General features: G+C 42.5%; 1 protein-coding gene across 3 annotated transcripts; it reads right to left on the minus strand.

Moving 5' to 3' along the window:
* Nucleotides 1-684: 684 nt before the first annotated feature.
* On the minus strand, nucleotides 685-11,355 carry LOC115208568 (malate dehydrogenase, cytoplasmic). 3 transcript variants are annotated; one of them, XM_029776728.1, is made up of 9 exons: nucleotides 11,302-11,355; nucleotides 6,751-6,849; nucleotides 6,414-6,510; nucleotides 5,289-5,464; nucleotides 3,405-3,527; nucleotides 2,912-3,088; nucleotides 2,084-2,197; nucleotides 1,604-1,693; nucleotides 685-1,138 (listed from the first exon to the last, which is right to left on the minus strand). In XM_029776728.1, exons 1-9 carry the CDS (start codon nucleotides 11,353-11,355, stop codon nucleotides 1,016-1,018), a joined length of 1,053 nt encoding a protein of 350 aa, XP_029632588.1. In that variant the 3' UTR covers nucleotides 685-1,015. The 3 variants fall into 3 exon arrangements, with proteins under 3 accessions (XP_029632588.1, XP_029632590.1, XP_029632589.1); XM_029776730.1 differs by lacking the exon at nucleotides 11,302-11,355 and adding an exon at nucleotides 8,059-8,200 and having other exon boundaries at nucleotides 784-1,138; XM_029776729.1 differs by lacking the exon at nucleotides 11,302-11,355 and adding an exon at nucleotides 7,142-7,174 and having other exon boundaries at nucleotides 784-1,138.
* Between the last annotated feature and the right edge of the window lie 1,759 nt (nucleotides 11,356-13,114).

Raw genomic sequence — 13,114 nt, forward strand, 5'->3', positions numbered from 1 at the left:
AAACAGTAGACTTAGAGTTCAGTCCCTAGCCGCTGTGTAGTTTGTCAGGCACTGCAAAATGGGCAAACAGTGCCTTCCAACGGGCGGTCCAGGATGGTTAAATTATTGATTCCCGTTTCATGATAGGTTCTCGGATGGTTGTACACATTTTTGTTCATGCAACTGCTATTTTTGAAACATTGATAACTCATGGTAAGAAATAATTGGGTAACAGGGAAATTACAATATCCTACAAATCTTAAGCTTTTCACCATTAGGATCTTGTTAATATGATTAAACTACCATTTGATCAATTTGAAAGGGGTCCCCGAGTAGTATAACCTTGTCAACAGTGCCACCATGTGGTCAAATATTTCATTGCAAAGGGCAATGACCCTCACCATCTTTGACCTCACCAACATCTACTGATTGTATTTTGCCTGACTGACAAGATAATAATTAACTTCAGAAATACCCTCTTTGATCACAATACATGTTTGAAGGCTCAGTGGGCCTCAATGGAAAGAGGGGGTAGAAAAATAGTTACACAACATTTCACATACCATGATATAGATAACTACCATATTTACAGGAATACAACTATCGTATTTTTATTTCCATGTAAACTTTAATATTATCTTAAAAATAACAGAAAACCTTTGTTTTAGAGATATTTAGTCAAATAACCAACCACAATCCACAGAATGAGTTATCAGTTGTACCTGTTTTTATTGTTGGATAACGTGTGAGTACAGTAGAGCTATTGTGCATTATCATCTACCCAAAGGACAATCCTCCAGTGTCTTCCGACAAAGACCAACGTTTAGATAGCCTTTTTTTATTACAGGTTTATTATTAATAACCGTTATCTTAAAGAGATGAACAAACACACACACATACAGAGAGGTACACACACTCGCCAAATGTGCAGCGGGACTCGAGTGGGGGCATTTGGTCACAGACGCGAGTCAGGAGGGTTCTGGGGGTCTTCTAAGTGCTGTTGTTGTGGCGGTGTGCCAGTAGGTGGCACCGCGAGTCACTGGCTCAGGAAGGACAGGGCCGTGTCTCGCTCCTCAACCAGCTCGGCGGCTGTGGCGTCCATCTTGGCGCGGGAGAAGTCGTTGACGGTCAGACCGTCATGGATATTCCACGACTTGTTCTGTGGAGAGAATATGGATGAGGATCAAACAGGGGGCTCTTTAGCACATCTCATCCAATCCAGGATCACAACTACAGTACACGACTCCAGTACCCATAATGCTCTGCGTAACACCGTTTTGTCACGATTTTCCGATAGCAAATGAATGTGACAAGTCTGTGTACACTGCTGGCTTGCAATAGTAGGCCTATGTTGGTATAACCTAAACTCTGAAAAGCTGGTGCTGGGTAATAATGACTTTCAATAACCACCCATCGGTAAATGATATGTTCTATTAATACACCTTGCCAGGGTTGATTAGTTATGCCCATAGAGATGCAAGACAGCCCATCTCCTATGTATACAACTGCCTCTTCTGTGACAGAACGAGCAGTGCCATTGAGGGCCATGAGTGACACATTTTGGCAATTCGTAAATAAACTGTGGCACAAGAGCCCTCTATCCATCTCTATGGTTACGCCTTACCTTGATATGAACAGGGAATGAGTAAATGAGGTCTTCGGGGATTCCGTAGGAGTTTCCACCAGCGTACACACCCATAGACATGAACTCACCCTGAAAATGACAACAGGACAAAACAATCAGGCCAGGGACACAGCTTCACAAAAAAAAAATCCCCCTGCAAATTCCCAGGTTTTCCAGAAAATCCAGGGAACGTTTGCAGAATTATGCAACCCTATGATATTCTTTTTCCACTTAAGAGTACAGCCAATTCAAATTCATTTGTCTGAGACAACCAAACAAAACGCTTTGCGTGTTCGTGGATTCTTCCAGAAAAGAATGAGCGGTCGCGGTGCTCTGTTCCGAGACACCGCTTTTCAAAATATAAACATTTGTTAGTTGTTTAGCGTTAAATGTTTTGTGGAGTTTGGAGAAGAAAAAAAAAGTGGGTTTGCTGCAGATCCTTGAAGTCATTCCACCCCACCTCCCAAACACACGGCTTACATCGAGAGTGCCGAACCACCAGTCCCTCATGTGGTCACAGATGGCCTTGGCGGCAGACATGGCACTGGAGAGCTTCCTGGCCTTGATGACGGCGGCACCACGCAGCTGCACCGTCTGCAGGAGACAGAGAGAAGAGGAAGAGAGAGAAGAGGAAGAGAGGGAAAGGGACAGAGGGAGATTTAGGACTGCTTCATTACAACACGGGACTAAAGAGACTAATAGATTCAGTGAAAATGCTTGTATTCAGATAAGAGATTATTAAAAGACGAGATATGGGGTCCAAAATGACACCCACAACCTACGCTCGCTTTTCCATGAAGGGATTCATTCAGGTAAGGATCACACATTTATAATACCTATAAGCTACACATACACAACATAGGTGCAAATAGCTGCTCATAAATATGTATAACTACATTCATAAAGCATTCCTTTATTTTTATATTAAGGATCACACTTATTTTTCTTAAAACTGCATTGTTGGTTAAGGGCTTGTAAGTAAGCATTTCAATGTAAGGTCTATCTACGCCTGTTGCATTCGGCGCATGTGACAAATACAATTGATTGTGAGCAGTAGTCCAAGCGACGTGTGCAGATTTGGGGTGGAATTGTTTACTTTTCATAAAAGCATGAAAATTGGTACATTTGTACAGTTTGAGGCCCTGAACATTTTCATAAACAAAGCCATACATTTATTTGTATTTTTTTTTTAAATGGCAGAATAATGCCTTTTGAAGCAAATTGTTAGAATGCCTTATAGTACATTTCTTATGGGAAATTGTGTCAAAATGGGTTAGCTCAGAAGAGCCAAAACTTGAGTTCACTTACAGAGATGAAGTCTCCCTTGAGCCAGCTGTCGTCCTTCACGGCGTCGTACGCCTTCACCTCCTTGCCGTGCACGTTGACCATGGCGTGGTGCACGTCGGGGTACTGGGTGGATGAGTGGTTGCCCCAGATGATGACGTTCTTGACTGCGTCGGCGGGCACGCCGCAACGCATCGCCACCTAGAGGCCAACAGGCTGCGATGCAATTTATGGGATTTTGGACCATATTGGTATACCCATTCAATTGTTTCAGATCTAAACTCCAAATTGACTTATAGCTACACCTTATGCACTTCTAGAGATAATATGATTGACTAGGTTTAAGCAATATGGTAAAAATGCAAACTAGCCAATCATATTGCTCACACTTAATCCTCTCAGATATGCTGAAGTACATAGGGTATAGGGATCCATTTGGGATTGGACATTACATCAAGAGCCTAGAGGCTAGGAACTCGTGGCTTTTTCCGGACGGAGCCTCTTGGCTTCGGCCTACCTGGGAACGGGCCCTGTTGTGGTCTAGACGGGTCAGGCAGGAGAAGTTCTCCTTGGGGATGGAGGGGGCGGACTTGGAGGCAATCAGACAGTTGGTGTTAGCAGGGTTTCCCACCACTAAGACCTGAGAGAGAGAGAGAAACATCAAAGAGTCATCGCTCACTCAAACTACAGATTCAGGAACAGCTCAATTTCAGAGTAGGAAACAAGAATAGGATAAGTCCTATTTTATTTTTATCTTCATTTTGTGCCATTGTACGTGACTATTTATACATCTAAAAGCATACACTTGGTTTATGAAAGCAGAAAGAGTAGCAGAGGCCTCCCGAGTGGTGCAGCGATCTAAGGCACTGCAGTGCTTGAGGCGTCACTACAGCACCGGGTTCGATCCGTGACCGGGAGACCTGAAGTGATGCATAATTGGCCCAGCGTCGTCCAGGTTAGGGGAGGGTTCGGCCGGCCGGCACGTCCTTGTCCCATCGCGCTCTAGCGACTCCTGGCGCATGCACGCTGACACGTCCGCCAGTTGTATGGCGTTTCTTCCGACACATTGGTGCGGCTGGCTTCCGGGTTAAGCGAACAGTGTGTCAAGAAGCAGTGCGGCTTGACAGGGTTGTGTTTCAGAGGACGCATGGCTCTTGACCCTTCGCCTGTCCCGAGTCCATACGGGAGTTGCAGCGATGGGACAAGACTAACTACCAATTGGATATCACAAAATTGGAGAGAAAAAGGGGTACAAAGTAAAAAAATATATATATATATATATATATATATATATATACACACTTTTTTTTTGTTTTACTTTGTACCCATTTTTCTAAATATATATTTTTTTTAAAGAGTAGCCGTGCAACTGAGAAACACGAGTCATGACTAAGGGAAATACTGACACTTTCTAAATGGCCTATAAATCAACATAAAGATAGATGTCACACACAGAATACATCCCCTTTAAATGAAGGTCAAGCATTAGCTCGATTTAAAGGGATTGCTGTGTGTACGTGAGTGTTACGGCTGCCAGTGCCAATCCTAGAAAGATAACATCTCCTGCCATTGCGGCCCTGAGCAAGGCACTCAACCCCTAAACTGCTCACCGGGTCGCTGCACTGTTTCTGCCTAATGTGGGTACTTGTGTGTGCGTATATAGGAGGGATTGGGTAAAGTAGAACCCACATTTCCATCTGGTATGGATTAATAAAGTACTCTTCTTCTAAAAACACACTTACTTTAGAGGACGGGCATCCAGTTCTTATGTAGCTATATAGAAACCAGCCCATTCAAATTCACACACATTCCTGGATCAGGAGTAGTGGCCATAGAAGAGGTGAGGCTTTGTTCGTCACACTTACGTCTAGTTGTTGCTGCAAACCCGTAGTGGCCAAAGGCCCCCTCATGACACCAGCATGGAGCAGTTTTCATCCCTGGCTTTGGAACCCAGCCCATTAAGATGTGAACTTGCGCCTATACCATAGAAGTATAAGGCTGTCCAATAAAACTGGCCCGTTTGAAATGCGAAAAGGTCAAATTATAGTCTGATTTGTCAAAAGGTTTGTATGATTTTAAAGGAAGGAAAGTTGTGAAATCTGTAGTGGTTCATTTCAAAATGTCTTAGAACTGGAGGTATTACATAAAGTCTTTAACATGAATCAAAAATGTATCTCACTAAAATGTTACATCAGTACAACACCTCACAACATGGCCTTCGCCGTACTGTTGTGCCTTCGTGACCCTTGATTATCGTTAGCAATGAGAGCTCTCTCTTTGGTGCGGGGTGTGTCCCTCCACCTCTCTCTCTCTCTCTCTCTCTCTCTCTAGCCAGGCTGCTGCTGCTCTGCGGCTGTGGCCCGAAACATGCCGAGTCATAGACACACAGAGGGACAGTTACCCTGACGGTCTTCTTGGCGTACTTCTCCAGGGCGGCACCCTGGGTCTTAAAGATGGCCACGTTGGCCTTCAGGAGGTCCTTCCTCTCCATGCCCTCCTTCCTGGGCATAGAGCCCACCAAGATGGCGGCGTCCAGATCCTTGAAGCCCACTTCCACCTTGTCGGTGGGGATGACCTCTGTGGTGGGGGGGGGGGGGGGGGGGGGGCTGTTAGTTACCATGGATATTGTGTTGGATAGAGTGGATGTCGTTAACGTTTGGTGTTACAGCCACATTTGTAGAGAGATGCATGTTTATATTGGATTTAGCAATGAACATAAAATTCTGATTTTACATAAAAGCAATACAATTATGATTTTAAGATGCGTTAAAAAAAGATATATATTCTATGAGCAAAGAATGTCTGCCAAAGTTAGTAAGACAGTAGGTGTGGTGGCAGTTTCTGTTTGGGGTGGTAGCTAAATGTTTAATTTACAGTAATTATAGTGCCATTTCAGGATCATCTGGGTGTACATGAAAGCAAGATACAGACAAAGTCTCTGTGTAGAAAAATGGCCTTAGGTAATTTCCACACACACACACACACACACACACACCTTAGCACTCAGTGGCTCCACCTGGCTGAATTTTTTTCTCTATTTTCTTGAAACACTGCCAAATGGTCTGATTTCATAGATAATGTTTGGTCTCTGGCCACTAGTGAAAAACTCATTCCCTGTTTTATCAGGATGAACTTCAATCAGGGCTCACTGGTGCAAGAAACATCTTGTAACCCGCCTCCCCTATTGTTGCCCCACCACTCCCAGGATTGGCTGGAATTTCCTATAGGGCCTTGGGAACCGACTAATAGGAGGCCTCCTTTCTGATACTCCTTCCCACAGCAGTCTGTTGTGGACCATTCCTGCTGCTGTGAAGTTAGTGCTATTGGAAAAGTACTGCAGCAGCAGGGAGGTACACACACACACACACACATACATACAGTCCATACACACGCAATGCATTTTAAATATGTTTCAGATGGGGGAGGACACAGAATGTAAATCATGCCAAAAAGCATGCCTATGTATAATGTTCTCACTCGTATGTTCTCACAACCAGCCCAGGCAGAACAGAAAAGCATAGCTCACCCCTGAGGAGTGGGAGAGCACAGTCCTGCAGCTCCATCACAACCCCATCCAGAACTGGCAACATGGGAGGGATGTCCAGCAGGACCAAGATGATGGGCTAGAACAGAAACGAAGGCAAAGAGGGATCTGCATTCACCACTGCCAAAAATAAGAGATCTGCCCCTCCCCACCTCATGTCAAAAATTCACATCCCATGTATAATTCACACGCTTATGTAACGGCGTCGTTATAGCCTACATGTTACAACAGCCATCTGCCTCCTGTGCTCTCTCGAGGCCAAAGATGATGTGATAGAGAGAGAGAGAGAGCAGATATAAGTAGGCCTAGGCCGTGTTACCTGGTCCTTGCCGAAGACATCTCCCTTGGCGATGCTGTACAGCAGAGAGTAGGCGATCTGTCCAGCAGCGCCAGTCACCAGCACACGGATTGGGTCGGCCTGCAAAACAACACAAAAACCCCATACTCGTTCTATGCAATCTTCCAACACAGCAGTAATGACCTACATAGCAGGGATAAGCAAATGAAGTGGCAGTAATCGCATCTGACTGCTATGTTGATTAAAATGACAAAACTCAGTGTTGACAGATGGAAACGCACTTTGCATTAGCCCATAAAGTGCATTTAGTGATATTTTCCGTGATTTAACGCTAACTGTTGTTTGAAAGAGCAAAGATTAAGAACTATATATGTTGGCTATTCTGCTATTATGTATCGCTTTTACATTTTACCCAAGTTATATTCCACATAAGGGGCGCGTTCCTGCTAACGCATGCCAAATCTTACGTAAAATACCTATCCAGGCGTTGTATCAGCTAACCACATCATGTTATAGCAAATCGGTAAGTGGATGACCCAATGGATGCAGCCATTGGTTGATGCACGCAATGCCCATATGTTGGTTAGGTTCCCCTGCTCAGAAGTTGCATGCATCAACCAATGGTTGCGTGCCACATCATCGACTGTCATTGACTGACAGGTTGCTAGAACAGACGTAGTTAGCTGATACATAAAATACCTATCCAGGCGTTGTAAGACCTGGCATGCGTCAGCAACGCCTGGGCAGAGGAACGCGTCCAATAGCTTCAAAATGGGCGACTCAAGCTGTTCTTGATATCCATTGTCATCAAGGAATGAATGAATTAATGAATGACGATGATGCAATTTATACTAATGCCACGCGCGAAAGTCTGTTACTGCAACAACGTAGCCATAACGACTGAAAAGAGAAGGCACCGCGGCTACATTGTTACTAGTGTGAAAAAGCGGAAACAATTTCCTGATCAGGCACTTTATCTTCTTCATTTCCCAATTGTAGTCTAGAGACTATTAATAAAATCCAACATCCTCGTATTTCTTCTCACTGCACAAGATGGCTGGTTGGCCATCTTTCTGAATAACGTTAGCAAACGACTTCAGGAAGAGATGGTGAACGTTATAGCCTGAAATCTAATCAGACTCATTTTAAATCAAACATTAGATTAACCAATGATGCTAGCTCCCGGCTTCAATGACAAGCGGATACAAAACCCAATTTGATCATCAGCAATGACAAGCATCTGTTTTCCTAGCTAGCTAACACTTTCGATGCATCACTAATATAACAGTTAGCATTAACTGACAGCAACAAAATAAACATACATCTTACCATATTCACTTGAGATAGATGATCTAGTTAAGCCTGCAAACACTGTTCTCCCGCTAGGACTAGACAGAAGGGTCACCTCTGCGCTTGTATTGAAATGACGCACTGGATTCCTGTCCTGGGATCTGTAGTTGAATATTCACTGATGCTGGTCTTTTTACCCGCCCAGGTCATGAAAAGGAACACATTCCCCATGAACAACTGCTGCAGCCCGAGCGCGTTGTTATCGTAGGCCACGCCCATATAACCTTATATGGACCACACACCTAAAAAACCTGAGTACGGGCGGCGTTCAAATATCTCCTTTTACTAATACCCAGGGGTTGAAAATGTACCCAACCGCCATACTTGAGTAAAAGTAAAAAATACCTTCGTAGAAAATGACTCAAGTAAAAAGTGAAAGTCACCCAGTAAAATACTATTTGAGTAAACGTCTATAAGTATTTGATTTGAAATATACTTAGGTATCGAAAGTAAATGTAATTTCAAAAATATACGTAGGTATCAAAAGTACAAGTTAAAGTACAAATCATTTCAAATTCCTTATATTAGGCAAACCAGACGGCACGATTTTCTGTTTTTTTTTAATTTATTTTACGGATAGTCAGGGGCGCATTTCAACACTCAGACATAATTTATAAATGAAGCATTTGTGTATAGTGAATCCGCCAGATCAGAGGCAGTACGGATGACCATGGGTGTTCTCTTGATAAGTGCGTGAATTGAAGCATTTTCCTGTCCTGTTAAGCATTTAAAATGTAACGAGTACTTTTGTGTGTCAGGGAAAATGTATGGAGTAAAAATTACATTATTTTCTTTAGGAATGTAGTGAAGTAAAAGTAGTCAAAAATATAAATAGTACAGAACCCCAAAAAACGACTTAAGTACTACTTACGTACTTTACACCACTGCTAATACCTTGCTTCTTGCTTCTTTCAGCCGCACATTTTGTATAGCTTTTTAATAAATTAACAGACGTTCATCACTCCTCTAGAAGGACTGGATAGACAGTATCCTAGGGATTCTCTGTACACAGTTATTTGCAGTTCTCACTGTAGTCTAATCAATGAATGAAGGAGGATGGCATAGTATTTGCACTGGGCCAAGCTTTTTTTTAAATCTATTTTTAAGAAAACACACATTTTAATCTATACACTTCATTAATCAGATATATACATTAGAGTTGTGTTGGGATGTGTTTAGTGGATTTTTGGTAGCCTATGCCAAGTTGAATTTAGCCAATGAATTGTCCCAAAGTAGGCCTATACCCTGATATCAATCTATGTTTGGTTTTTACAAATGCATCACACCTACATTACAGCACACAGCATTTTTCTATAAAGATTGAGCATACCGACAGGACTAATGTTCAGCAAATCAAAAACGTGGTTTATAAATGATCTATTAATGTCTTATAATTAAAGTTAATAAGACCGACTATTACATGATGAACAATATTTCAAGCAACGATTCATTCAAACACCCAACAAAAGCCTGATTAGACTGAGTTTAAGGTTGGTTCTGTGACTTACTAGTAAGCAACTATGAATGGCCATTGTCTGTAAGATGGAGACACTTCTCTTTCATTGCTTCATTGCTTCATGACCACTGATGAGTGAAAGTGCTGTAGAATATTTGTCCATATTGGTTTAACTTGAAAACCACGTCCTCTACCATTAATACCTGCATCTTTATTTAGTAGGTGGGTAAAATCAAATCCGTCATAAGCCAACTGGTAGCCTAATTCAAACAGAAAATACGATTAATCTTCAAGTAGTAAGTATAACGTCCACCTAACTTTTTCTAATAGAAGACTATAGGAACAAGACGTCTGTCTGTAGCCTCCACTGGGGTCAAGAGTGGGGTCATTTGAAGTCAAGTGCAGTGATGTGGCTCTGGTAGACTAGTCACGAGCTGCTTGGCAATAGAACAGACTAAAGTGGCACTATCTTCACAACTGATGAGCAGGCATATTAGCTTTTTTCTAGGGTGGGGGTAAGAACAAGGTTAGGTTTAGTGAATCCAATTTAGTTGGGAAGCACCATAATTCCATCCTTTCTGGCATGTCCCTCTTGGGACACATTCGGAGGTTTCAAAATAACCCGTTTCAAGAACTAAGCCTGTTGACTTTTAACTATAATTCATGTTCACTCTATTTCATCAAGCAACCAGGACCTAACACAGACATGCAGCCTAATATTTTCCACGGCAGATATAACATGTCACTTAGTTACCTAATATTATTTACCTTTATTTAAGTTGTATTAGTCTTATATAAAGGATACACATGGTATACACTCCAACAAAACACTACATGGCTAAAAATGTGATTATTGTTATGCAAACAGATATAAAAACTAATTATAAACTGGATGGTTCGAGCTCTGAATGCTGATTGGCTGGCAGCCGTGGTATATCAGACCACATACCACCCATATGAGAAAACATTTTTTTACTGCTTGCTCTAATTACGCTGATAATCAGTTTATAATAGCAGTAAGGCACCTCGGGTGTTGTGGTATATGGCCAATATACCACGGCCCCTCGTGCTTTATTAGATCCGTTTCATTATGATTGTGGGAAGTGGACCATTAATGTTACATAATCGCCCGATGAAAATATTTGACTTCCCCTATGGAGGCTGCGCCTGTCTGATGCACTGGGTGGCAAGGAACTATCCATGTTGTAATCTGCAATGAACATCCGCTCGCGTTCTTTTTTTCTTTCTTTACCTTGTCAGGTCGGGGATTCGATCTTGCAACCTTTCGGTTACTCTAACCACTAGGCTACCTGCCACCCTTTACCAAAGCTGCGTAGGGGAAGCAGTTAATGAATGAATGGTGATGGGGTCACACAGACAGGACAGTCCAGCCACAGACAGTCTGTAGGCTACATTATGAATGAGTAGGCCTCAAAGTAGACTACTCAATTCGAATGTCTTGTTGACTGAGGGATAGCCTACGGATAGATACCACAAAATAGTAGCCATTGCGACTCGTTTTCTAGTCGATAGTAAAGAATAGCTGAAGCTTCGGCAAAAACTAATAGGGATCCGAATAAACCAATGTTTCACTAGGCTACCCAATAGGATTAGGTTGGTAAGAGTTTATCGCAGTAATTCAAAACATGTGCTATAGGGAGGAGAGTCGATGTCAAATGTGCAACTGTAGTTTATTCAAAGGTAGCCTTAATATTTAGTTTGAGAGCCCCTTGGTATGCTGTTGCGGTCAAGGAGAAGCCTCTTACCTCCGACGATGCCGCCCGCACCACTATGTACATCGCTGACAACAATGTCAACATGGTGAACCCGGGTCCGTCCCCCTCGCTACAGTATGTCCGCCGTCTGTCTTTGCGAGTCCAGCTGAAAATAGTTCAGGGCGAGATTGTCGGGGAGATAAGGACATAGAGAGCGGTGCAACAACCCCAGGGAAACGCGAGCCCCGAGGACGAGAAACGCGCTCCGCTATGCAGTTACACTCGGATCCGTTATCTATCAGTTACCCCCCCACTTCTCTCTCGCACTACAGTCTAGTTCGATAATAAGCTTTAGAGGACTAAAATAGATTGACTGCGCCGTAATCTTTTCCCATTAATGATCCCTGTTGCATAAAGTGTAGCCTATCCTAATGATCAAGTCCGGGGTGAGATGACATCACTAGCCTACAATTGAGAACCGCATAGGTGTGGTGTGTTTTGGGGGTCACATAAGGACGCCATAATGTACATATGCAGCAGGAGTATTCATTTTTTCTGCTGCTATGCCCTATATGCTAGCCTATGCCTCTGCTGGCCTGTAGGCTATATTGCATGTACAGTTGAAGTCGGAAGTTTACATATACTTATGTTGGAGTCATTAAAACTACTTTTTCAACCACTCCACATATTTCTTGTTAACAAACTATAGCTTTGGCAAGTCGGTTAGGACATCCACTTTGTGCATGACACAAGTAGTTTTTCCAACAATTGTTTACAGACAGATTATTTCACTTATAATTCCTTGTATCACAATTCCAGTGGGTCAGAAGTTTACATACACTAAGTTGACTGTGCATTTAAACAGCTTGGAAAATTCCAGAAAATTATGTCATGGCTTTAGAAGCTTCTGATAGGCTAATTTACATATTTTGAGTCAATTGGAGGTGTACCTGTGGATGCATTTAAAGGCCTACCTTCAAACTCAGTTCCTCTTTGCTTGACATCATGGGAAAATAAAAAAAATCTGTCAAATACCTCAGAAAAAAATTGTAGACCTCCACAAGTCTGGTTCATCCTTGGGAGCTATTTCCAAACGCCTGAAGGTACCACGTTTATCTGTACAAACAATAGTACGCAAGTATAAACACCATGGGACCACGCAGCCGTCATACCTCTCAGGAAGGAGATGCGTTCTGTCTCCTAGAGATGAACGTACTTTGGTGAGAAAAGTGCAAATCAATCCCAGAACAACAGCAAAGGACCTTGTGAAGATGCTGGAGGAAACAGGTACAAAAGTATCTATTGTTTTGATGGTAACATAGTGGAGGATGCTGAGGGGAGGACGGCCAGGCTACTGTTTGTAATGACTAGACCAGGCTACTGTTTGTAATGACTAGACCAGGCTACTGTTTGTAATGACTAGACCAGGCTACTGTTTGCCTCTTCATGTGCTGTTATCTGGGCCCCAGCCTGTATTTTAATGTTGAAGAAGGGTATGTCACTCACTATATTGTGCAGGTAGTTAATGACAAAATAAACAGACACCTTTATGATGTCACCAAACCACATACTTTACTCTGCATTATTATGAATAATAGTAGAGAGAATGATTTATTTCAGCTTTTATTTCTTTCATCACATTCCCAGTGGGTCATAAGTGTACATACACTCAATTAGTAATTGGTAGCATCGCCTTTAAATTGTTTAACTTGGGTCAAACGTTTCGGGTAGCCTTCCACAAGCTTACCACAATAAGGTGGGTGGAGCGGAATCAGTGGAATGGTATCAAATACATCAAACACATAGTTTCCATGTGTTTGATGCCATTCCATTTGCTCAATTCCAGCCATTATTACAAGCCGTC

This window comes from Salmo trutta, chromosome 14, assembly GCF_901001165.1.
Source record: "Salmo trutta chromosome 14, fSalTru1.1, whole genome shotgun sequence".
Lineage (NCBI taxonomy): Eukaryota > Metazoa > Chordata > Actinopteri > Salmoniformes > Salmonidae > Salmo > Salmo trutta.